General features: G+C 35.3%; 6 protein-coding genes across 9 annotated transcripts in view; 2 read left to right on the forward strand and 4 right to left on the reverse strand.

Moving 5' to 3' along the window:
- The window catches only part of LOC111365652 (ubiquitin-conjugating enzyme E2 22-like), a 6,251-nt gene extending 2,834 nt beyond the window's left edge, over nucleotides 1–3,417 (reverse strand). The window contains exons 1-2 of the mRNA XM_022986192.1: nucleotides 3,358–3,417; nucleotides 1,172–1,336 (exon numbers count right to left, since the gene is read on the reverse strand). Of these exons, the coding sequence (XP_022841960.1) occupies nucleotides 1,172–1,336; nucleotides 3,358–3,417 (225 nt within the window). The remainder of the gene's footprint in view (nucleotides 1–1,171; nucleotides 1,337–3,357) is intronic.
- Nucleotides 3,418–5,454: 2,037 nt separating this feature from the next.
- On the forward strand, nucleotides 5,455–9,127 carry LOC111412988. Of its 3 annotated transcripts, XM_023043863.1 has the most exons (3): nucleotides 5,456–5,638; nucleotides 6,139–6,282; nucleotides 6,780–9,127. In XM_023043863.1, exon 3 carries the CDS (start codon nucleotides 7,037–7,039, stop codon nucleotides 8,858–8,860), a length of 1,824 nt encoding a protein of 607 aa, XP_022899631.1. In that variant the 5' UTR covers nucleotides 5,456–5,638; nucleotides 6,139–6,282; nucleotides 6,780–7,036; the 3' UTR covers nucleotides 8,861–9,127. The 3 variants fall into 3 exon arrangements, with proteins under 3 accessions (XP_022899629.1, XP_022899631.1, XP_022899630.1); XM_023043861.1 differs by lacking the exon at nucleotides 6,139–6,282 and having other exon boundaries at nucleotides 5,455–5,638; XM_023043862.1 differs by lacking the exon at nucleotides 5,456–5,638 and having other exon boundaries at nucleotides 5,682–6,282.
- A 447-nt stretch (nucleotides 9,128–9,574) lies between these two features.
- On the forward strand, nucleotides 9,575–10,628 carry LOC111365825 (RING-H2 finger protein ATL8-like). The gene has a single exon (XM_022986342.1). The coding sequence runs from the start codon at nucleotides 9,947–9,949 to the stop codon at nucleotides 10,508–10,510; it is 564 nt and encodes a 187-aa protein (XP_022842110.1). The 5' UTR covers nucleotides 9,575–9,946; the 3' UTR covers nucleotides 10,511–10,628.
- Nucleotides 10,629–11,239: 611 nt separating this feature from the next.
- On the reverse strand, nucleotides 11,240–15,252 carry LOC111412989 (proteasome subunit alpha type-3-like). Its single transcript, XM_023043864.1, has 9 exons — nucleotides 14,978–15,252; nucleotides 14,790–14,873; nucleotides 14,370–14,443; nucleotides 13,256–13,342; nucleotides 13,087–13,171; nucleotides 12,898–12,944; nucleotides 12,402–12,467; nucleotides 11,961–12,051; nucleotides 11,240–11,476 (listed from the first exon to the last, which is right to left on the reverse strand). Exons 1-9 carry the CDS (start codon nucleotides 15,119–15,121, stop codon nucleotides 11,405–11,407), a joined length of 750 nt encoding a protein of 249 aa, XP_022899632.1. The 5' UTR covers nucleotides 15,122–15,252; the 3' UTR covers nucleotides 11,240–11,404.
- Nucleotides 15,253–17,533: 2,281 nt separating this feature from the next.
- LOC111412990 (hypersensitive-induced response protein 1-like) lies at nucleotides 17,534–21,665 on the reverse strand. 2 transcript variants are annotated; one of them, XM_023043865.1, is made up of 6 exons: nucleotides 21,468–21,665; nucleotides 20,974–21,169; nucleotides 20,227–20,347; nucleotides 18,834–18,925; nucleotides 18,639–18,735; nucleotides 17,534–18,112 (listed from the first exon to the last, which is right to left on the reverse strand). In XM_023043865.1, the coding sequence occupies exons 2-6, from the start codon at nucleotides 21,160–21,162 to the stop codon at nucleotides 17,751–17,753; spliced, it is 861 nt and encodes a 286-aa protein (XP_022899633.1). In that variant the 5' UTR covers nucleotides 21,163–21,169; nucleotides 21,468–21,665; the 3' UTR covers nucleotides 17,534–17,750. The 2 variants fall into 2 exon arrangements, with proteins under 2 accessions (XP_022899633.1, XP_022899634.1); XM_023043866.1 differs by lacking the exon at nucleotides 21,468–21,665 and adding an exon at nucleotides 21,385–21,402.
- A 1,321-nt stretch (nucleotides 21,666–22,986) lies between these two features.
- On the reverse strand, nucleotides 22,987–23,372 carry LOC111365826 (probable cytochrome c oxidase subunit 5C-1). The gene has a single exon (XM_022986343.1). The coding sequence runs from the start codon at nucleotides 23,351–23,353 to the stop codon at nucleotides 23,150–23,152; it is 204 nt and encodes a 67-aa protein (XP_022842111.1). The 5' UTR covers nucleotides 23,354–23,372; the 3' UTR covers nucleotides 22,987–23,149.
- Between the last annotated feature and the right edge of the window lie 1,345 nt (nucleotides 23,373–24,717).

The raw sequence follows: 24,717 nt of genomic DNA on the forward strand, positions 1-24,717 counted from the left end.
CAGTAAACATTGCACCCTTCGACCACTGGAAAAATACAATTTAAAAAGTAAAACAATAAAAGATCCGAAAACCTGGTCAATTAGAACTCCAATTCTCCAACAAAACTCGATATTAAGAGTGTAATAGATTCAGCATCGAGAAAATAAAACAAAAACCCGGGTGATTGAAATACCTTCTGAAATGGAGTCTCGGTAAGATTTTAACGTTAGAAGAGGGTGTTTTTCTTTGCCTTCCTTTTCTCTGATTTATTACGAGATTTACCAAATGCCTCGAAATGAAAATCAGAATGCAATATTATGCAAAATATCCCTTCATAATTGACGAATGGATAAGAAGTCTTTTTCAAAGTTCAGTGACCTTAGAGTAATATTTTAAAGTTTGAGTACCTGTAATTACAAAATTAATCAATTTATATGGACGCCCTAGGGCCTAGCGTCTAGGCTTAGAATGTAGGCAGTCATGCTCGAAAAATTATGTTTAGCCTCCATGAAAGCATTTTTTCAAAATTTATTTTCAATAATTCATTATTCTATAAAATAATTATACATATATTTCAAAAAAATTTCCTTACTTTTTAACAATATATCCTTCAAAAACCACCATTTCATAATGCATTTTATCCCAAAAATGGAAATCAAACAAGGGCTAAATACATTTATACTTTTGTTTACATATTGACTCATGTTATTTGTAGTCGTTCACTATCGTAATCGTTCTACGTGACATATATATGGTGGTTAGTGATTTGATACATTAATATAGTAGTTTTTTATTATCTTATATAACAAATCACTAATTGCAGCATATATGTCGCATTGGGCGACTACGATAGTTAACGACTGCAAATATCATTTCTCTTACATATTTGTTTACAGCATGCTGATTTGGCAATTTTTCATTGGCTTGGTAGATTAGATAAACAAAGGTGTACAAGTAGCTTTACATTAAATGTAATTAAGGGAAAATTGCACCCTTCATTGTCAACCATTAGGGTACTCTCACGGATTGCAAGTTTGGCTCTCAAAGCTCAATACCTCAAGACAACCTTTTTCCTCATTTTTAGACCGACAAACCTAAAACCAACTACCCCACATGCACGCATATTGAGAGAGGAGCGCTCTCAATGCATGACATTCTCCCTCATTCAACTCACTACGAGCAATCGTATACCCATTCATTTTTTTCCTCCTGAGAATCGAAGTCTCTGTAGTCATTTATAGTCCTCAAGAACGGAATCTTTTCCATTCCAAGCCTTGAATTGCACATGAACATTCCATGCAGAAGTCCTCCAAATAGTACATCAACATTGGCTGAACAATCTCTCTCATCCTCCTTCTAAATAGGTGATGACGAAAATGAAGAAACAAGACCGTCACTGACTTCGAGTTTTAAGAATAAAATTAATTAAAAGTATGCAAGGAATGATCATAATAAATTTTCCCGTATTCAATTGATATTGATAAATTTTAGAATATCGTGATTTTTATTGACTCTAATTAGCAGGTACAATATATTATCCAACAATCTTTTCTCCTCTTTTTAAAAATCAATACAACAAAATAAAATAAAAATATTAAGAACAATGATATTCGTACATTCTTTTTTGTACGTCATTGTTGACATTACAAGTGTTGCTAATAATTGATTAGATGAAAAATTATCCAAATTTTAAACTGTCTAATTTTATATTGCTACGTGGCAAAGTGTAAAGATAGTATACATCATGATATACACCAAGCATGATTAAAATATTAATAAGTGATATAGTTGAATCATGCAAAGCAAGTTGGATTCCCTTGAGTAATAATTGAAATTTGTTTTCCATATTTTAATTATTTATTGCAAAATGTTAGGTGGGCTTTAAAGTCAAAAAAAATTGTCGGGCCGTGGGCCCATTAACACAAAAATTCAAATGTCCCGACAAAATGAGTGCGCGCGGTGTGTTTTATTACATTATCAAAGTGTATACGTGTTTTTATTTTGGAGTTATTAGATATAAGATTTATTGGATATGGATCGGTAGTCATATTGATATTGTTGAGTCAAGATTCGAGTTAAGTCATATCACATATTATCGTACTTAATCCTCGAATACTAATTGCACTGTTGAATTGAGTTTTGATGTATTCAACTGGACTTTGCGCAGACTCTACTTAAGTCGCAAGCTTAGCTGATAAGATTTTATTGATCGAGCTTGCTACTTCGTTCTAAAGATCATTAATATTCTAAAATGATTTATTTTGTCACACCAATTCAATAGGTTTAACGACACCTCGTGAATGATCTCGTTAGCTTGAGCACAATAATATTTTCTCGGAGAATTATTAATATTGCTCCTCACCTAAACAATTATACACAAATAAATAAATAAATTTTACAATAATGCGTTTGATGTGCACTATTCTACTCATTGGATATGTATCAATCAACTAACAGTGCTCTTTACCAAATTGGTCGGGGACATGGGATTCTCTTTTAAGTAAAGTAATCATTTGAAAAATAATTTCAATAATTTGCTTTCTATTTTTCCTAATCTGTCGACTAAGAATAATGATATTTCGTCAATCTATATGATAATAGAGTTGTTATTGTACATTTAAATGAACTTGAGATGCATTTTTATATATGAAAATGTGAAAGAAAAGCATGAACGGGTGTAATGTGATGAATAGCAATATAGCTTTACTATTTAGCTAAATCAGTGGTTGAACGAGAAAATATCCATTTCTTTTTCTAGTTTTCAACTTCTTCTTTTTTTTTCTTTTTTTTTTTCCTTTTTTGTGAATTATGAATATATTTTATATATTTATGCACGAGAAATTAAGATTATCTTATGTGAGCAAATTTGACTTTAATTTTTTTTAATTGCCACAAATTAAACTAGTAGTTGAATATCGACTATGGAAAAGGACGCTCAAAAGTGATGTAACGACAATGTTTATAACGAAAGAAAATATAAAACAAAATGATAAAAAATACAAATAACATGAGAAGATGAATTTTATTTAGTTAATTAATTAGTATCTGTATAAATTTAATCCATAAGAAGATGAATTATTTTGCCTAATTTCTATATATAATTATGATAAATTTTGGTTCAAATTAAAGTTGGCCCATTATGACATTGTGATATTGAACTCAGCCCAACCCCGAGCCTGGCCCATTGAAATGATTATTTATTTTAGTTATTGCACTGGAAAATAAATTGTGAACTAAGATCTTTAAGCCCCTCTTTGAACTTACCATCATGTTGTTGAGTCGACTGGAATTTAAACTCTTGATCCAAGTAACAAGAATCGAAGAGAAGCGTATTGAGAGTTCCTCAAATACTATTTAAAGGGCATATCATCATTAACTATCTCTGCACCATCAGCATCATGGCCAATTGTCTCAATCCCATCGACTATCACCACCATGACCTCCAAAATCTTAGCCTATTCCATCGGACCTATCGTCACCTATTTCCAGCACCACATCAATTATAGATTTGCACTGCCATTACCACCAACACTTTTCCTTCTCTCATAACAAAAACGTAGAAATCCACATCTAAAAAATGAGACTGGGATTTCAAAAAAAAAAAAAAAGGCAAAAGAAAAATATTTTTTTCCCCATAGCGGAGGTGCGAGGTGATGAAGATGGAGGAGATGGTGGTTGAGAGTAAGCAGGAAAAGGAGAGATATAGAGAAGATACGGTGGACGATAGTATTGTGTTTGATAGAGGTGTTGGTAGTCCAAAATGATTGCCTACTTCTAAACATGTACGGTGAGTTTTTGTGTGTTAAAAAAAAAATGTTAGTATTTTATATATTTAAAAGTTAGAGCAATAACAATAGAATTTTAAAACTACAAAAAGCTTGTGTACTATCCCTAATTAATTTGGTGCATTGAAATGATATATTCCTTGTGAAATTTGGTGTACAATTTGAAACACGAAAACTAATGAGGAGAGTGTCACGAAGACTTTTAGTACATAAGTAGAATTAATTGAGGAGATAATAGAAGGAACAATGCAAAAAAGTGTGCAGCTAGATAGTATGTGCAGTTGTGATCAAATGTTGATATCTTAACGATCTATTATCTAATCAAAATGAAATTTTGTTAGCAATTTCACGACCCACTGTTCTCTAAATCTAACTATAAAGAATAACACATAAAACTCAATAACACGTAAAACTCATAACTTTAGATCGATATAAATAAACAAAACTTAATCAACTTAAAATTTGAGAAAATGCAACTGTGACTAATAGTCTATACAAATATTAAAAACATACAGATAATAAACATACAAATATTAAAAACATAGAGGCAAAAATTAATTATTTTCTAGAACAATAGTCATTGAAGACGACTACTTATAAATGTGATGATAATCGTCATCGATAGTTGTTACTTGTTACTAAGTGATAATAAATATTATGAAGAAAGGGAATTATTAGCACAATATGGACAATAAATGTTAAAAGGAAAATATTTAATGACACGTTTTGCTAAGATTAAAAAAGTTTAATTACAAGTGAGAATTTTTGAAGAATTTTTTTTTTTGCATTAACTAAATTAGAAATAATCAAATCACTTATTTTTATTGTTAGAAATTATGTACGTTTAAAAAAGTATAATTCAAACTTACTTTAATTACTATTCAAGTCAAAGATCATCACCATCCGCCCTTAATCATTTTGTCTCGATTTTACAAACTAATTTTCTTTTATAAAAAAATTATTTAAGTATTTTCAATATGTTAGAAATAAAATAAAATAATTTGAAATCATGTCTATAAAGGCCATTCAAAATATTTTTGTGAATAATCGGATTGCTTCAAAGCATTTTCTGACTTTTCTTGACAAAATATTTTTAAATACTTTATACTACACTTATTTTTATTACTTCCTCTCTTATATCGTTAACAGCAAGTTAGGGAAACATATAGTGTATGTTTGGTTCTGATTTTTCACCTTAAAAAATCAATTTTTTAATCGTTACTTTCTTAAGTCAGTCGTCATTTTTGACTTCTTCTCTCACAGATAAGATTTATTTTTCTCTCTAACGGTCAAAAAATTTATTCTCATAATCCCCAACCAACAAGTCCATAACTAAAAATTGAGCATTTTTGAATTATCATTTGTCAATGCTCTTGGAACAAATTTTGAAAAATTCTCCAACAACCATCAAAAATAAGTTATTCGTTTTAATAATAAATTAAAAGTTAAAAGCTGCTTAAAAATATAATTAAGAAGTAGAGAGCTGGAATAAAGTACATCTACTTCAGCGCAAGGTTGAAATTAGATGTAATACCTTAGGCATCAAATATTGTACCTTATCAATATCCAGACCAAACACAATTATTATTAATTATTAACTATTTTAAATTAAAAAAGGCCAGAAAATAAATAATTGCATTCAATGTCAAAACCGAGGCATTTTTTAGCACTCACATACACAGACATAGTTATAGTGAGAAAGTGCGTGGGGTGGAGAGAGAGAGAGAGAGAGAGAGAGAGAAGAAAAGAAGATATCGGGATCGTTAAAGACTTGCTGTTTACTGATGTCTACTCTAAAGCCAAGGATCTAGAAAAAAAATATTCATTTGGATTCAATTCTTCTCTCTCTCTCTCTCTCTTCCTGCTATGGAAGGTAAACCCTAAATTTCGGTTTTGTTTTTTGTTTTGTTATGACTGAATTATGAATTGGTTTTCATTTGTTATTTGATTTTCTAAGAATTACTTTCGTATTGTATTTTGTTGGATAATTTTGTGTTAGATTTTTTATCTGTTCAATGGGAATGGTAAATTGGTTAAGCATAATTTGTTTTTCATAGTTTCTTTTACAAATTTCTGTCCCGATACCATGCAGAGACTGTGATTTGCGGTTGCTTTATGAGACGATCAACTTTGAAATGGATCTCCTCTAGTGATTGGAAAATAGAATTGCGTCTTGTGGTTGGGGAAACTTTAGACTGGCAAATAGACATTGATTATAATATTTGTGTATGTGTAGTGATGACATAAGCCAGAAAATGAAATGGAAAAAATGAGAAGGGTAACTGTTTTGGATAGGGTAATAACTGTATAGCTACGAGGTTGCTAAATATGATTTTGACAACTGCACTGCTTGCTCTTGTCATCGTTTTCTAGGCTTCTTGAGGATGTGCCGTGAGGCAATCCTTACACGAGAGCTTCATTCAGAGCCTCAAAGCTTATGCTTTAAAAGCCATTTGTCAAGTCTCGCACCTTGACTTTCTGAGGCGCATGTCTCTGGGAATGTCACTTGCAGCTGAGGTGTGCTCCGCAATCTTGTCCCTTATAGGCATTATTGGGCTCTTGTTTCGTAATTGAACGTTTACAGGTTTTCTAGGTATAGTGTATTGAGGCGTAAACTTAATGTCAGGGAGGCAAAATGCATTGATAACCAAGTTGGCCTTTTAAAACACTGGCCTTTGTAATTATTATAACTGAAGAGGAATTCTGTTTAATGATTTAATCTACTTTGTGTTGTGGTTCATGGATTACCAACTTTTTAGTTGGTCATTTATTTGGTATGTTGAGGGACAGCTCTGAAATCTTTTGGAATTATTATTTGACATTCTTTTATTAGAATGTTTGCATTGTTCTTCTCTGTCTATCCTGGTTCTGCTTCCCCCCTTCAGTTAGTACCATTTTGAGGTTGTTTTTAGACTTCAGTTAATTGCTGGCTCTATTTTATCATAAACGTAAACTCATTCATGATGAACTTCCTGAACCAACTGATAGATGTGTAAATTTCAATATATTGATAGGTAAATCCCCCGATTGGGATTCGTTGGAGTCTGGTACAAAAAAATCCAGTATTTCATCGGGTGGTCTGGCTCAAGATAGAAAAGAGTTTTTTCGTAGATTTGTGGATAGTGATCTATTGACGGAAAAGCTTACATATTGGCTTGAGAATAATGCTGAAGATAATACGCTGCCTGCATTTGATGTTCCTTTTGAATTGGTAGATCTTCAGAAGTTTGATTATGCACTCGAAGGTGTTCCCTTCCAGCAACTGATTCGGATGCCTAGTGCTATTTATGCATCAACTCCTGGCACTTTTGAAGCGACTGCTTATCTTGCTCTTGAGGACTTCATGCATGCAAGTGCGAACAGCTTGTGGGAGTCTTTCTGGGGTCAGGAGAACGAGCCAATGCCTTTCTACGTTTCCTCTTTGTATACTGCAAACTTGAGATTTTACCAAGCTGAGAAAGCAATTGCTAAGGGTAAACTTGGAGGACTTTGTGCCACGGCTTTAATGCTAAAGAACCCTAGACATTCACAAGGAAACTGGGATGATATTCTTGAATTAGCACTTCTGAGGCCTGACATTGCTTCAGTAGAAAATGACTCTAGACCATCACTTCCAATTATAGGTGAAGCTTTGTTTTTTGCTCTTCGCATATTGCTTGCAAGAAGTCTCAACAGATCAAGTACTCCTCTGAGTTTGAATTCTGTGTTTGTTCTAGTAGTCGATTGTCAATATGGCGGTGTTGTAAAAGTCGAAGGGGATTTGAGTAAGTTGGAGTTTGATGTAAATAATGTGTATGAATGTTCTGCTGCATGGATAAGAAATCATTCTCGAATTGCCATTTCCCCTATTGATATGATCTGGAACAAGCTTGGAAATGCTAACTGGGGGGATATTGGTGCTCTGCAGGTACTTTTTGCTACATTTCATTCTATCACACAATATGCTGGGATGCCTAAGATATCAGTTGAAGATCTGGCTGCCGACCACAGTTCCCGTCTTCAAGCTAGAAGGACTGAGAGGCAGTTAGGGGGTACAAGGGTGAATGGAAATGGCTTGTTTCGGTTCCAGCAGAGAAGTGCTTCACCTGAAATAGTGGAAGTACAGGAAGAGTCTGCTAGAGTTGAATCGGATAAGTTAATGAAGCTAGAAGTAGGATCTGTTTTATGGTTAGAGGACTCAGATTGGCAGAATGGTTATCATATTAATGAAGTTCTGAACGATGGTGAGATCCAATATCATATGGCATCGCCTGTTGAAGACACAAGAAAGAATTTGTTTCTGTATGTTGGTTCACATCCTTCACAGCTGGAGCCAGCGTGGGAAGATATGAAGTTGTGGTATCAAGTTCAGAGACAAACTAAAGTATTGAGCATTATGAAACAGAAGGGCTTATCCAGCAAATATATTCCCCAGTTGAGTGCGTCCGGCCGGATAATTCACCCTGGTCAGTGCCGGAGACCAAGTTCTGGCGGTAATTGTGACCACCCATGGTGTGGTACTCCTGTCCTGGTAACCAGCCCAGTTGGCACGACTGTTGCTGACATGGTAAGAATGGGCCAATTTGGATTAGATGAGGCTATCAGATGTTGCCACGATTGTTTATCTGCTCTTTCTACAGCCGCTTTGGGGGGAATTCGGCATGGGGACATCAGGCCTGAGAATGTCATTTGTGTAACATCTGGTGTAAGGCAGCGTTACTACGTCCTCATTGGTTGGGGACATGCTATTTTAGATGACAGGGACCGTCCAGCAATGAATCTTCATTTCTCTTCTACATCTGCCCTTCAGGAAGGGAAGCTGTGCTCTGCTTCTGATGCAGAGAGCCTGATATATATGCTTTACTTTTCTTCTGGAGGGGATTTGCCTGTTCTCGACTCAGTTGAGGGGGCACTTGAGTGGAGAGAAACAGCTTGGTCAAGTAGGGTGATACAACAAAAGCTTGGAGATATCTCAGCTGTGTTGAAAGCATGTGCAGATTATGTTGATAGCCTGTGTGGAACACCTTATCCGATGGATTATGAAATTTGGTTGAGAAGGTTGAAAAGACATATTCGTGAGGAAGATAATGGGAAGGAAGTCGACACATCTAGTTAACAGTAAGCTTTAATTTCACCAGCACGTGTTTTCATTTCGGGATATCCTTACCGGATTTATGACTCTTTTGTTGTAGAAGATGAAAGGTAAAAGTTAAAAGGAAGGAATTGAAGAACATCCAGTGCCTGTTCATGGAGGAGTTTAAGAAAGTAACAATATTCTTCATTGTTTTTGCTTTTTGTAAAGAGTTGGCATAGAAATGTATGTATCAGCTTTCATTAGTTGGTGTAAAGATTAAGATCCGTAAAGGTTGAAAATTTTTATTTATATAAGCTGCCAAATAAGTTGAAAAATCAATTTTAGGTATAAATATTAATTGAATAAATAAACCCAACTAAGATGAAATGGAAAAAAATGAGTTTTACAGGAATATAATAAACCACTCGTGGACTCACCATGAAAGTTTTTCACCTCTAAGATAGTGTAGAAGGAATTTTAGGGACACTATGTTTGCATCCCCCGAATCAAAATCAAAGCAGTGTCGAATCTTTCATGTCTAATTACTATTTTTAAAAAGGTAAGAACGCAACGAACAACTCTTTCTTATTCTGTGGTTCTTGAAAGCTATCGATCCCCATGCAAGGAATTTACAACTATCAAGCAAATGTGAAAGCTATAAATTCCCGTGTGGGAACAAGCCCGAATAAAAAAATATTATAAATTACCATCAAATGACTTATGGGATCTTATGGGATGCATGAATAAAAATAAAGTTTCAACAACTTATAAATAATTGTAAGCTTTCACATTTGCTTTGGAGAAGGGCTTTAGTCGAACATATGCCTATTCATAGGGAATCCGAAATGAAAGTAGACTGCTACTTATCCGGCAATCTCTAATCTACAAACAGAGTTAAAGCAGATACAAGGAAAACAGCAAAAGATTACATTGTAGAAACAAATATGGTAAAGAAAAAAAATTCGGATTTCCCTAAATAATATTAAACTCTAGTTTCCATAATTAGCATTGATTCTGTTTCACAATTGTTGAATTGATAGTGACGTTCAAAATTATGGAAATATTTCGGTCTTTAAAGTTGGAAAATTTGTACCTACGCAAAGCACACGCCGATTCGCATCCATTGACATGACTGGAGGTTCACGTTCTTTTGATGGCGCTAATCCACCTATGTTGCCGCCTCCGCCTCCGCCTCAGCCGCAGCCGCCGCCAGTCGGCATACAGCTCTGCATCCTATTCTCGGTGGTTGTCTTCGGTTTCGTCTGCATGTTTTTCTATCTCAAACTCTCGGATAACACTGACGCTTCTGAGCCGCCAGCCAACGATGCTGCGGCTGCCAACGATGGCCTGAAGAAGAAGGTCCTGAAGTACCTTCCGAAGCTGACCTACACCGCCGCCAACGACAACCTCTTCGACTGCGCAATTTGCCTGGCGGAGTTCGTGGCCGGAGATGAACTCCGAGTGCTTCCTCCGTGCGGTCATGGTTTCCACGTTGAATGCATTGATACGTGGCTAGGACTTCACTCCTCCTGCCCCTCTTGCCGCGGGAAAGTAGTGGTTACCAGTTGTCAGAAGTGCAGCGGCGGTGGCTCGCCAGTGGCCAGGTCTTCTTCCTCCATCGAGTCTGAACCAAGCGACGGGCGGGAAATAAAACTGTCCATTCATATTCTACAATTATCTTTAGATGAATAGACGACGTCGTTTTAGACCTTCAACTTATGTCTAATACAAGAAGTACATATTATGCTATTATTTTTCTTTCATGGATTTTACTATTTGATTGAATACTATCGAAAATTTGTCATAAGTAGTTCAGAGCATGCGCTGCAAATTACTTGTTGATGCTTTACTTATTAAAACAATTAAAATGATTAATTCAAGTGCTCAAGTAACTTACTTCATACTTTCGAAAAAGCTCAAACAACCTTTAAACATAAAGGTATCAATGCAACTGATATGTGGGTCGGTAAAGAATATCTAGAAGCACACAACAACTCTCTTCATGAATTCGATAAAATAACCTTCTAATTTCACAAGAAAGGGTGCCCCTCACAAAGGTCATAGTTACTAGACCCAAACGATTGTTTATCAAAATTACGTCTTCGCGTGCAATAAGACAGTGTATAAGAACCGAAGGTCAAGGAAGCTGAAGACCTGAAGTTTAAGCTTGCAACTAGGTTCGTCCTAAGGCATGAGGGTTAGTAAAAATTGTTGCCCATGCTTTACCAAATGCACTAATGCAGGCTGCTTATGAGTCCAACATGGCCCACATTTTATCTGCGGGCCAAGCTACCCCACTCTCCAGAGGCGGGCTGGGTTTGTTGAGCACGTACAGCTTGGCCCCGATTTACACCTCTAGGTTAGTCTAAAGTGGCACAAACATGGAGGGAGGGGGAGCCTACAAGAATTATGTGATAAGAGTTTGCAATCCAACAAATCTTGTAATGAAGGAGCAGAGCATTGTGTTGGAAACATAAATATGACAATAGTACAAATATTTAAATCCAATCACTGGCACAACTGTAGAGTTTTACACAGGAGAAAATATAGCCAAAGTTCCAAACGAAAATTGCAAAATCAGACACACTAATCCGCATCCATTTCTTCGAGAGCAGCCTTGGCGGCTGCCTTGGCTTCCTCTAATATATCATCTGGAACCTGAGACATCACCAAGCCACTCCAATGATTACCATAATTGAAGTATTTACAAATAATTTGTATATATAACATACCCCAAATATTGAAGGGGCACGGGTACTGAAATTTCGATATACACATCCAACAATTAAAGCCCCGGGAAAGATATTAAAATAAGATAATGTCAAAACATAATTTTGCAATCATAAATTATTGTCAAACATCAACTCTTTGGAAGACAAGATTAAAAGGAGAATAAAAGTTGTTAGCTTGTGATGAATCAGTAACAAAATCAGTCACAAAAATCAAATAATAATAATAATAATGAATGATCAAAAGATTGAAAACATATACCAAATGTGTGGTCATTCACATGAGCAACGTTCAATTAGGTATCAATGGATGCCAAAAAGTGGTAAAACAGCAAGGCGTCACAAGCTAATGAGAAGCAAAACTAAGATTTAGCATGTATATATAAAAGGTCTTGAGAAATTTCATTATTTACCTTCTGATGCTGGCGGTTAGACTCGTCACAGACCCAACTCATTTCCAATTCAAAGGCTTTGTCCTTTGCCTCATCATGAACTCCGTAAATTCTGCTTATTAAAAGAGGATATCAAAAGTTAAAAGTATCCACATTAATCTTCCGCATGTCTACATTTTTGCAAACTGTGAAGGGCAACATAACCAAGTACACTAGCATCATATTTGGAATATAAATGGTAGGCTGGTAGTGACATAAGTTAAAATGCAGAAAGCGACAAAAGCTTCATCAGTCGGACGCAGTGAATGTTGATGGTGCATCTAAAATAAAACCAGTTTGGCAAATTTAAATCTGTTTTGCACCCGAAAATATGGGGAGGGAAAAACTTGTAGCGAAAAGATATTTAAAGATTCATGCCAGATGGATCTAAATGTCTCACTTCATTTGGACGAAAATACTTACATCTTGGCCACCTCAATAACCCCTTGTCGGCAGGTCATTTCAGAAAGCTTCAATTTTTCAATCTCACTGTACAACATTATTTTGACTCCATATCAGTATTATAACATAACAGAACATAAAAAGAAAGGAAATTCTGTAATGAACGAGTAGATATATTATATCAAAAGGTCAAATAATATAACAATTTTAGATCAAATAAAAGAATAAATGTAATCATTTAAGGGGCGGAATATCTGCTTCATTTGTCTAAACAAAGCCGAATTCGTAACACAATCATAATCTGCTTTGGAAAAAAAAAATAAAAATAAAAAAATAAAGAAGCAACAAAATATAGCAAGGACAAAAGGGATATTGCACAACACCTTCAACATGAGAGGCATAAATTCATGTTATTTATTTTTCCAGTTTTGGTTCCTCTAGATGTTTCAAATAGTAGGTGGGAACATATATACGAAGAGCAACATGGGGAATGCACATGTATAGAAAAATTTCATACGTTTTAGCAGCCTGCCTGCCCTTCCCAATTGCAGCACCAAAGTATCTCTACAACAAATATTTTACCAAATAAATCCAATGAGAATTTCCTCAACAAATAGAACCAACCTAATATGAAGTAGTTCTAGAGCTTAATAAACATTAAAAGCCATAGTTATCATTTGCAAATAATGGAAACAAATCAACTCACATAGGAAACTCCCGAAGGTTCAACCATGTACAGCTGTGGCCCATCCCTGTCATAACCTCCCAGAATTACTCCACTTCCAAAAGGCCTGAAAATGTCATACTAGGATCACATATAGAAAGCAGTTAAACAGAAAGAAACCTTTAGAATTTGATCAGATGCAGTAATAAACCTGAGCCACCAATATAGTGTGCATAGATGCACGTAACTTGCAACACGTTCTGCAAGTTCTTTAACTGGAATTGGTTCTCCGTACACACTGCAAAGCCGGAGAATAGCAAAATATAAGAAGCAGATAGACAATAGGTAATTGTTTGACAGTGTTACGTGATCACACTGACTGAAAATTAAGTCCAGGCAAAAATCACTGTTGTTTTGCTGAGTTGAAAGCTTCTGGGTATCCAAAGATTTTACCCAACAGCAAAGAAAAAGGTGGTATCATCGGGCATTGCACATGGGAATAAATGTTAAAAACCCCTTTATAACATTGGGTAAAATATACACAATCACACTTTCTTTTTTCTTCACGATTCATGTTGGTCTTCAATATATGGCTGCAAAAAATCTCTAATGTCTATTTCTCCTATTTTGTGTTAGTGTTAATCAGGATTTGTTCAAAGGAAAAGTGCCGTAGGTGATTTAGTCTTTGTATGATATCCTCTAAGCTATTTAGTGACATTTCCATTTTCTTTCATTTGTTTTCATTAGTTGAATGTCCTTTTTGAAATTTGAATGTGTCCATACAAGTGGACAAATTGATCATACATTGTGCAGTCTTCTTCAATACACTAGAATACTTGTATATTCTCTTTATTAACAAAATGGTTTTAAGCATACTCCATCTGTCAACTATCTTGAACACTATATAACATTAAATCAATGTTTCTCATATTCCAGTCCCTAGTGAAGCCAAATACATCTTAATTTCCTATTCTTCAACTCCCTATGATCAGATTTATGTCCTCTATAAAATCGCTGACCACAGTAATCCTGCAGCAATATAGAGCTTAAATCAGGAAAATCTAAATTTCTTACTTTGGTTATGGAATACAAGGGTCATATTACTCCTTTAAGATGAGATAAACATCATGGTAACTTAAGGATAACCTTACTCCAGATCCAGTCAAAGACAAATGAGTGGGTGCTTTTTGGGAGGTCAAGGAGGGAAAGAGAGACTACGCAAAGCTTTCAGTCTCTTCACTCAATAAGTTACAACGTGTTAAATCTACTATAAAAAAGTCAGAAGACAGATACAGAGCAGCATGCAAGATAGCTGTAAACTAAACCTCTCATAGTTAGTTGCTTCAGATTTTGCTCGTGCAACAATTTGCCTGCCATCTGCAGCTAATCCCGCAACAGCCTGCAAATAGAAGAACATCAGCAAGGACACAAATATATTTCAATTAGACAGTAATAGAGAATAACAAAAATGAATTCCGTCTAACTGCCAGTGTATATTGATGACAAAGCAAATCTAATTCTTTTTATGTCTCTTCTGCTAGTTTATTTCTTGAAGATTTCGTTACTAATATTCAGTAATTTGGTCATTTAAAAATCAATACTTTTGGCGATTGTATCCTGCCTCCAGCAATAGCTCGCGTCAAACATTCAATTTGAACATGACATCCAACAAAAAAGAGCATATAAATTATCAAATTTCTTACATGACCATAAATCTACAAACAGAAGTATAATAAAAATGTTACCATGCCGGAATGGCGGTGGACGGCATGGATTCTTCTGTTGGACCCGGGCAACATCATCTTCGAAGTAATCAGCTTCTCCACTCCCTAATTACGTTTGCACACATCATAATTAACAAAAAACAATAATCAGAAACCCTTACAACTAAAATTAATTAACATCAAACAATAATAAAGACATAGAGACATACCAAGATGATTCCGTCTTTGCATTTGATACCGACGACGGTGCCGCTGTTGTCGACGGCTTTTGCAGCATACTCGATCTGGAAAACTCGACCGTCCGGCGAAAATGTGGTCACAGAAAGATCGTAACCCGTGCCAATGCTGCTCATCTTTCTCTCTCTACAATTTTCAAGCTTTCTCTTCTTCTGCTATTCACTGATACTCTCTATATAAATGTATTTGCGATTGGGTTTTGAATCAGAGTGGGTTTTCTTTTGGGTCAAGACATTGTAGGGGAAGCGGAGGGGGATAAAAATGGAAGGAAATTTGCATATTGAAATTACAGTTATACCCTCTGGACCTTGACCATGGGCTTGGCTCCTGCAGTTAGTTAGGACTCAGGCATGATTTTTGAAAAGAGGAAATTACAAAAAAAAACATGTGTTTAAAAAACACAATTCTAAAACTAGGTTTAAAGTTTAACAATGCATTAATCAGGTTTTCATCAACAATTAAATTCCCCACATATTAAAATCCTAATTCATTTTATTAAAACCCCAATCGTCCCCAGCCCCACCTCTCCAAGACCTGTAATTATTTCGATACTTCCCCTTCCCTCCCTCTACACCCCTCCCCTCTCTCTTCTTCTTTACTTACCAGATCACAATCAGAGGGGATGCCGCACCGGAGACGCCGGCCGACAACAATTGCAACATGACGTCGGCATTCAGCGATCTCCTTTGTTCCTTCGGCGCCTTTGTGTATTCGATGCAGCATAACAACGGATTACGATGACTTTGCTCGAAGATTGCCTTTGTACCTTCGAATCTGAGCGTTGTAGTGGCGATCTGCGTGATGTTCGATGTTAGTGGTGGTTTGACTTTGGAGGTGGCGACGGCGCTAGTGGTGGTGTCGTGGTTCGATCTGCAATTTTTACATTGACTTTGCTTGAAGATCACTTTTGTGCCTTCGAATCTGAGCGTTGTAGTGGCAATCTGAGTGAATTTTTTTTTTTGTGGTGTTAGTGGTGGTTTGACTATGGAGGTGGTTTGACTTTGCTTGAAGATCACTTTTGTGCCTTCGAATCTGAGCGTTGTAGTGGCAATCTGAGTGATTTTTTTTTTGTGGTGTTAGTGGTGGTTTGACTATGGAGGTGGCGTCGGCGCTAGTGGTGGTGTAGTGGTTTGATCTGCAATTTTGGGGTGTGGGGGGGGTTTTGGTTTTTCGATCTGGTGGTGGTTTTTGTTGGATGTGCAAGTGGGGTGGTGGCGGTGGCGGTCGACGATGGTGATAGTGGTGCGGTGGATCTAGGCATGATACAGGTGGTGGTAGGCAAGTTTGGTGACTGGCTCGTGTGATTTGTTTGTGGCGGTATGTGCGGTGGTTTTACTGGTGCGGTATGGTGGTGGTGGCGGCAGCGCGGCAGCGGTGGTGATCGGTGGTCGCGAGGCAGCAGTGGTTGTATTGATTTTGGTTGGCCAAGGGTAGGGGTGTCCATGACCAACAATTCCCCGTCTGTGACCAACTATTTGGGCGTTTGTCACCAATTATTTGGTTGATTTGTGACAAAAAATTAGGTGTTTGTGACTACAAAATAATTTGTGATCAATAAACTGTGATATGTGACCCATAAATAAAATGTGACATGTAATTTGAATAATTTGTGACTTCGAAATAATTGTTTTTAACCACGAAATAATATGTGACCAATTAATCGATGATACGTGATCAGTAAATAAATTTGTAATCAATAATATGAATCTGTGACCATTAATCGTATAATTGTGACTTTGTTATATTTAATTAATAAATATTTTTAATTAATTATACCAAAACCTGAATTTTTCATTTTTAAACTTTGGACATGATTTGTGAATTGGTACAAACAATATACCTGAGTTATGAAATTTTCCCTCTTGAAAATTTCAAATAAATTTTTGAAATCCAAAAGTTTCTTTCAAATTCATTTGACTAATTTTATGAAAAAGCACATTCTAATTATAAAAGATTTTAGAGAAAGGTGATCTAATATAACTTTCTCTAGAAATAATTTCAAAATAGAAAACTATTTAAAAAAATAATTTTTAAATAAAAATTATTCAAGAAGCGAAAACATGCCCAACGAGCCCTTATTTTTGTTTGGGCTAGAAGTAGTTGGACGAGAGTGACACCCATGACAAGAAGATTGGTGATGGGACAATTTTAAGTAGCACATCTACCAACTTTTAATTTTAAAGTAAATTCTATTCCATACGTGACAATAACTATAAAGGCGTAGATAGTCGAGGGCAATCCAACTGACGGCAGACAAATGTTATAATTGATCATTATTACAAGGTACGAGAAAGGTCTTTAGCTCTCAACATTGGTTCCGTATAAAGTACCAAGATCAGTAAGACTAGGTACAATCATTTACGTGAACAACCTTGATTAGCATACAAACCACCAAGAAATTGAGTGAAGCATTAATTAAGGAGGATGAGTCAATTTTTTAGTAGAGGACAGGAATTTCGAGACAAAAAAATTTGGACTTGTGATATCGGTATGTTGCCGAAAATTAGGGATAGAAGAAATTTTACACATAAAGAGAACACGAAATTAATTCGAACCTTTTGACATGAAAAAACTTCAAATCTTAGCACCATACTAGCATAGAGTAAGGTAATATGAGATATACAGATACCAGCATATCATGATGATTTTCCTCCAAGCTTGTAGCATAAAGAAACCAACCAGCACACAAGAAACATCCTTAATGAGGACAACTATGTCATACGACTCTTACGCTAAACTTTGCATTTACTGGTTGACACTTTCAGCCTGAAGAAGTCCCTCCCGAATCTGTGCAGCAATATCTTTGACAGCACCAGGTCCGTGTGGGATGAACACGGCAGAAGACTTCGACGATGCTCCAATTTCCTTCATTGTATCAAAATACTGCGTGACGAGAACCATGTCCATGACATCTTTGGAGGTTGTTCCGGGCACATTTGCTGAGAAGGCGAGCACACTGTCCCTGAGGCCATCTACAATGGCCTGGCGCTGCCGAGCAATGCCAAGCCCTGACAAATATTTAGATTCAGCTTCTCCCTCAGCTCTCTTGATCTGCAGTATTTTTTCAGCTTCGGCCTTCTCATTTGCAGCCAGCCTGAGCCTAGCAGCTATTTTGAACATTGACAGATAAATAGAGTAAGCATTAGTATGGTGAAGCACGAGCTAGCAAAATCACAAAGGGATATATCAGGAAAACATAAAGAAATTAGTGTGTAAAGCATTTTTTGCTACGCTTAAATAGTTTACTTGTATGTAAATTTTCAGACAAGTAAACTTAATCATTGCTCAAAATTCAAAATGAGTAAATTACTAATTTTGACAATAATGTAAGAGTCCCTTTCAAAATAAGTAACTTTTTTTTTTTTTTTTACCTTGAAAGAAAGAAAAATAATTTATCCAGATATGTTTGAAAATATAAAGTTCTTAGTACACTTTTCGCCATTGAAAAAAAGGAGCAAACATTTCATCATATATGTATAAAATGGTTTTCCTGTAACCTATATCTCGTTGACGTGCAAAAGCAGTTTCAAGGGAAAATATGCCAAATGACGGAGTCACATCATTAAGCAAGAATGTTCATATACAATGCACTCCAGTTTACAATTTTAAGTACTAAAAATCTCAAAAACCTACCTGAATTTATCTCATTCATGGCTCTCTTAACCTGTGCATCTGGTTCAATGTCCACAATCAGGGTCTGCACTATCTCAAATCCATAGGCAGACATTGCCTACAAAGGTAACGACAAATGCATATGATGTACAGTGATGTTCAAACGAATATAGTCATTGAACAGACATGGCTTCTTTTATCAAAGGCGATCATAACCTTTGCAAGTTCATCCTCCACAGCCTTGGCTATGTCATTCTTCTGTTCGAAAGTAGAATCCAGATCCAATCTTGGGACACTTGCTCTGATGACTAAAAGATTCACACCAGTTTAGACAATTAATTCTGATACAAAATCCCGAATTATAAAAATCACTATCAGCTATTAGTCTATTAAATTTCTCCATCTATAGTCCTCGTAATCATTAATAACAAACCATAATGCTTTTAACGCCAAAAGAGTAATTATTAGCTAGGAGCCACTGAAAAAAAAAATAAAAATAAAAAATCCTTGTGCAAACAAACATCCTCACTGAATTCAAATAGATCTCATCTCCAATGAATTAAACAGACAGTAATTCGGTTTCTTACCCTTTAATTTTAGCCATTTGCTTCGCCAACTAGCAATTTAACCAAGCCACATCCAAGATCCATTTAACATATATGATTTTCAGGACAACAAAATTACTCAAAGGTGGGAAGGAATATGCATGCATATGTGTAATTTGTGTATGCCCCAAAGCAAATTAATTTTCAGGACCAGACAAATATACCAACAAGAGGTGGACTGAGTTTGTGTGTGTAACAGCACATAGAGCAAATAAATTTCAAAATCAATAGAGAAAATATAAGTTACTATATATTACTTAAAACAACATACTACTTATGAAGAACCTCGAAGAAGCTTAACATAAATTGACCAAAAATAAAACATTAACCATCAATTTCGGATTGACAAGCACGTGACAGAAAGAAAGAGCAATTGACCCTTTATGCATAGAGTAAAATGTTAAAAATCCACTCAATTTTGTCACTCGTTATATTTTATTTCATGTCAAAGCAACAGCTCATCTTCATAAAGAAATTACTAATGTTAAAACTCATCCCAGGCGCAAATATTAACCCCCCCCCCCCCTCCATCTGTGGATCTGGTAATCAAGGAGGACTCAAGGAAAGGAAATTATCAATCTCAAAATGCATGATTATGTCAAAACTACAAGTTCCACAATGACCCTCACCAATAACCTAACACTAAACACATATAGGTAGCTCTAACCAACTTAGAAGTAAGGAAAATGGATGAACTGCTCCAAGAAGTCTCCATAATGATTTACGGACAATAATCCAATGATTTTTCACCTTCAAAACCGAAGCAAAGGGTGAAAAGTACCGAAGTACTAAAGGGTGCTTGTGGTTTTAGGTTCCTTGGATTGTATTGTAATGGTAACCACAGGAAGATAGAAAATGGGGCATGATCCTACCTCCACTTTGCCCCACACAGAACCAAATAATATAAATCCCAATTTAGGTCAATAAGCTAGTTTTACAGCTTCCATTGCGATTGTCTCTACTTTGCCGCAGAAATAACTAAAGAACATAAATTCAAATCCTACCATCGAAAACATATGCCTGGATCTGTGCCTTTGTGTTGGAAAGCTTATAGAATGCATCAGCTGCTTTTTCTGACAAGGCTCGGTACTGAATTGAAGCAACCACAGTCACAAACACATTGTCCTGAAATATCAACCGCTCTCATACTTTATTAATTTATCATATTAGAGCAGAGTAAATGTCAAAAAGTTAAACACGTCCCGATTTGAGACAACCTTTATTGAATTTTATTTTATTTTATTTTTTTTCCTTTTCATTTAGATGGGGGCACTTAAATAATTTGAAATGGAAAAGAAATTGAGGGGTTGTTTGACAAAGCCTTAGATAAAAGTTTCATTTTGATAAAAATTGATGAAATGTGCACTAAAAAACTTGATAAAAGTTTTGGATCCCATAAAATATGGAGTTAAAATTGAATTTAGACTAGTTGAAAGTATAATCAAACACGCACTAAATATTAAATGTCAACAAGACATTTGAAAAAATGAAAAAGATTGTGACGGACTATTTTTTGGAAAGGTCTGACTGACAGAGAGAAAGTTCATATGCAAATATTCTGGACAAAAAATTATTAACTGCATATGAACATCCCACAACCATAGTTTTGTATTCTATCCAAATAACACAAGGCAAGTGTGAATCGCTATGGAAATTAAATTTAGCGATATGATGAAAACCAATGTTCACGTGCTGATATGTTTACAATGACAAATTGGAAATGTGAACTATCAAGTAAAATGGAGAATCACCTTAGTTTTGGTTTCGCAACGGACATCAAGCTGTTGTACACGCAATGATAGTGAACCTGCCAACTGATACCCCAGACACCAAGGCAAGCAATGACACCCAGGCTCGAGTACATCATCAAATCTGCCAAAATGTTCCTTCACTGCAACGGTAGACTGATCCACTTGAACGCAACCAAATGCTTGACCCATCTTTCGCCTATAAGAACCAACACGGATTACAAATTAATAAATGTTCACACAAAACAGCATAATTATAGAAAATCAATAGAAGCAATTTCGGAATCCAACTTTCTACTTCCAAGTATACAATAATATCATGAAACTATAAAATCCTTAAACGATTTCTCCAAAAAAAGAGAATAATAATTTCAACACAAACGAAAACCAAATTCCCCACAGATTCACGCTTACAATAATTCAATTATTACTCAATCGAAGTATCATCAGGAAAGGGAAAAAAAATGTAAAAATCATGCGCGAGAAGAAAAACTCACAATAACAGAGAGAAAGTCTAGGGTTTGAGATTCAGAGAGGTATCCAATGGTAAGATTACATTACTCGATCTAGAAATGGATCTAATTAGCTCTAGAATTAAACGGTCAGCCTTCCAATTTGCCAAATAAACTCGTTTCGTTTGCCAGAAGAACGCTTTGCGATGTTTATCCATTCCTGGTATTAATCAATACTTAAATATTTGCCAATTTAAGGACTCGGAAATCAGTACTTTTTTTATTTATTTTTTTGAAAGATTAATTCCTAGTATTAATCAATACTTAAATATTTTTAATAGTAAAATAATGAATTCCTAATCCTAATTTATTAAGCCCATATTCGGTATGGATAAAAATAAATTAAAATTTCAATTCAAAATTAATAATTAACGGTAGTTATTTACTTTATTAGACTCATAATTTTTTAATCCTACATTTTATCAATTTTTATTAAAACTTATTAACTTTTTTTTTATTTAAATCTACGCCAAATAGGAGCTACTTGACATTTTATTATATTCTCATTCCTGTGGAGTTAGTTATGCGATGTGCCAAATTTCTTGTGTCCATGAATTAAGTCAAACGGTTCCAAAGCAGTCCATCGAAGAAAAATGCTAGTAATATAATTGCAAGTTATAAATATGAAATTGAATTGGTTATACTTGTATTGAAAAAAATATTTTGAGGATAATTAAAAGCACGTCAATTTTTTTTTTAGAGCTAACTATAGTAGTCGTCCCACGTGACATCCTACATAGCGATTTGTGATTTGGTATATCAATATAGTAATTTTTTCTTACCTCATATATCATATTACTAAATGTCACATGTATGACACACGTAAGGTGATTGCCACAGTGAGCGACTAAAAATAGTATTATTCTTTTTATTTTATTTTTATGTCTGTCTCTCTCACAAAATATAAAACATATATATTACCCATAAGTATTCAATAAATAAAATGAGACAAATTAAACACTATAATATCATTAATCCCAATTTCTCATAAATTAATTGACAAGTTTATTCCATTTTTTTCCACTTGCCAACAAAGGAAAATGACAAGATACCAATGCACAAAATGGAGAATAGTTTTCTTGGTGAAAGCCACTTGAGATAGTGAAATTCATCTTGGAGAAATTCATCTTGGAGAAAATAAATAATTGTTTCCTTTATTCTTAAGTTTGGAACATCTTTCAATGATGTCTAGTGTACATCATCATGACTCCATTTTATTTTCTGCGTCAATGACACCACTTTCGCTTGTTAAAAAATAAATAAAATTGTCAACTCTTCAAAAAAATATACGAGAAAAAGAAAGGTTAATATGATGTTTCTTAAACCATGTTCGAGTTCAAGGAAATCTTTTTTTTTTTTTTTTAGACAAGTAGTTCAAATACAATCAGGCATGCTCTAGCATAATCCAAGCTTGTGAGCTTTTCCCTATCAAAGAAACCTTCCCAACTCAAATTTGCAGACAAAATATGGAGAGAGGGAGGGGTGGGGGGTGGGGGAGCCTCCTCTAAAAGCTTTGGAATCCATGGAAATGGGAGGTCTTCTATATGCAGTACAACTTATTTGTATGAAATCCAAACTAAGTGAACTCTTGTCTGGCTCGAAAGCCAAGTGAAAGGAATGCAAATCATTAGAACACCATTTAGAGTGTCTCAATAATGAATAGAAGTTTAGAATATCTGTTCTTCTGTTGGAACCAAGGTGATCTCACCTTTGTTCAACAAGTCGTAAAATGACCTAACTCGTTTCTGCTCATTCCAATGATGCATTTTCCATATGCTACCAGCAGCCAAGCCGAGCGCAATTCCAATAACAATTTCCTTCACGACACTTGGTCCTTTCAAAGTAGCATGAGCAATCCTAGGGCCAGCCATTGAACTATTTGCTAGAAGCCTTCAAATACACCAAATAACACAATAATAGATATAGCAACCATATACAAAAATGATGCAAACACAATACCACATTGTGTTATATTAATGACAGAAAAAAACAACTAGAAGAAAAGCTAAAATACAAGCCAAAAAAAGTGATTCTAATCGATATCGTACATATGTAGAGTTTACTGCATCTCTCCTCACCCCCAGCCCAAGGAAAAAAGAAGAGTTTCATTGATGAATGAGTGAAAAAAAAAGGCTACCTCTCATCAAATCTTAGAAAAGGAGAGACATTTAGTCCACGATTGACTCTCATTTTTTCCAAACTCATTTTCAACCATATTTCATGGGACCGACAGTTTTTATCAACTTCTCAAACAAATATTTTATTAATCTTTTATTAAAATCTACTAAAAGTCAATTTTTTATAAAAACCAAACATGGTCTTAATAGGTTGATCAACTGTGTAAAATTCTCAAGATATCAGGCTCTGGTTGAAATAGAAACTAAAAGAACTCCATTCCTTTTGCCAAAAACTGAATTAACTTTCAAATTGTCTAAAACCCACGCCATTACACGTTGGTTACTCATAAATCACATAACTAAAATTCTTTGCAAACCACAAATGCTCTTTTTTCAGCTCAAGGAACAAAAAAAGAAAAAGAAAAAATGCAATCTACAGGCAATTCCACATGAATGAAAATCAAGATTCCAGTTCAAAACCTGAAAATGCTATTATTTAAAGGCTATATTTTCTCATCAATATTAACATATATATGTCTACACTCTAATGCAATGTGCTATACAGTTCAAGCACCAGAGTTCTGTACTGTGATAACTAGGTAGAAAATACTATCACTTTGCTAAACTTTTCGTCCAGTCATAAATACGAATCTTTGGTGGTTCTTCTTCCTGAGAATGCTAAAATACGGCAAAAATCAATACTAAACAAAAGTTAACAACATGAATAAATAAATCAAAACTAAAATAGTGATTACTGTAGATAACTAAATTTTAATATGCACATATCATGTTTTTCTATAAAATAAAGAGGAATCCCAGTAACACCTGAATAGCTGCTACGATGAAGACAAGTTACAAATAAATAAACAGATTTTCTCTGGCAAGCCTTAATTTTCTAGATGAGATTGTTATTCATAACAAATAAAAACAACTGGAATTAACGTAAAATTTGAAGTCGCAATCTGAAAAATAATACGTTCTTTCCATGGTGCAAAAAATCAAAATTTTTACATGCAATTGAAGGAGGAAGAAGAAGGGGGGGGGGGGGGGGGGGGGGGGGGGGGGGGGGGGGGGGGGGGGGGGGGGGGGGGGGGGGGGGGGGGGGGGGGGGGGGGGGG

Source organism: Olea europaea, chromosome 17 (assembly GCF_002742605.1).
Source record: "Olea europaea var. sylvestris chromosome 17, O_europaea_v1, whole genome shotgun sequence".
Lineage (NCBI taxonomy): Eukaryota > Viridiplantae > Streptophyta > Magnoliopsida > Lamiales > Oleaceae > Olea > Olea europaea.

What these genes read in the sequence shown, in the direction of transcription:
- LOC111365825 (XM_022986342.1), top strand. Translation starts at nt 9,947, where the DNA reads ATGACTGGAGGTTCACGTTCTTTTGATGGCGCTAATCCACCTATGTTG.
- LOC111412989 (XM_023043864.1), bottom strand. Translation starts at nt 15,121, where the DNA reads ATGAGCAGCATTGGCACGGGTTACGATCTTTCTGTGACCACATTTTCG. An exon ending in AACCTTCGGGAGTTTCCTAT is followed by an intron (nt 12,945 to 13,086) that starts GTGAGTTGATTT and finishes TATTTGTTGTAG; the next exon opens with AGATACTTTGGTGCTGCAAT. An exon ending in GGCAGGCAGGCTGCTAAAAC is followed by an intron (nt 12,468 to 12,897) that starts GTATGAAATTTT and finishes AATGTTGTACAG; the next exon opens with TGAGATTGAAAAATTGAAGC.
- LOC111412990 (XM_023043865.1), bottom strand. Translation starts at nt 21,162, where the DNA reads ATGGGTCAAGCATTTGGTTGCGTTCAAGTGGATCAGTCTACCGTTGCA. An exon ending in CCAGGCATATGTTTTCGATG is followed by an intron (nt 18,926 to 20,226) that starts GTAGGATTTGAA and finishes TGAATCTTTTAG; the next exon opens with TCATCAGAGCAAGTGTCCCA. An exon ending in CATGAATGAGATAAATTCAG is followed by an intron (nt 18,113 to 18,638) that starts GTAGGTTTTTGA and finishes TGTTCAAAATAG; the next exon opens with CTGCTAGGCTCAGGCTGGCT.
- LOC111365826 (XM_022986343.1), bottom strand. Translation starts at nt 23,353, where the DNA reads ATGGCTGGCCCTAGGATTGCTCATGCTACTTTGAAAGGACCAAGTGTC.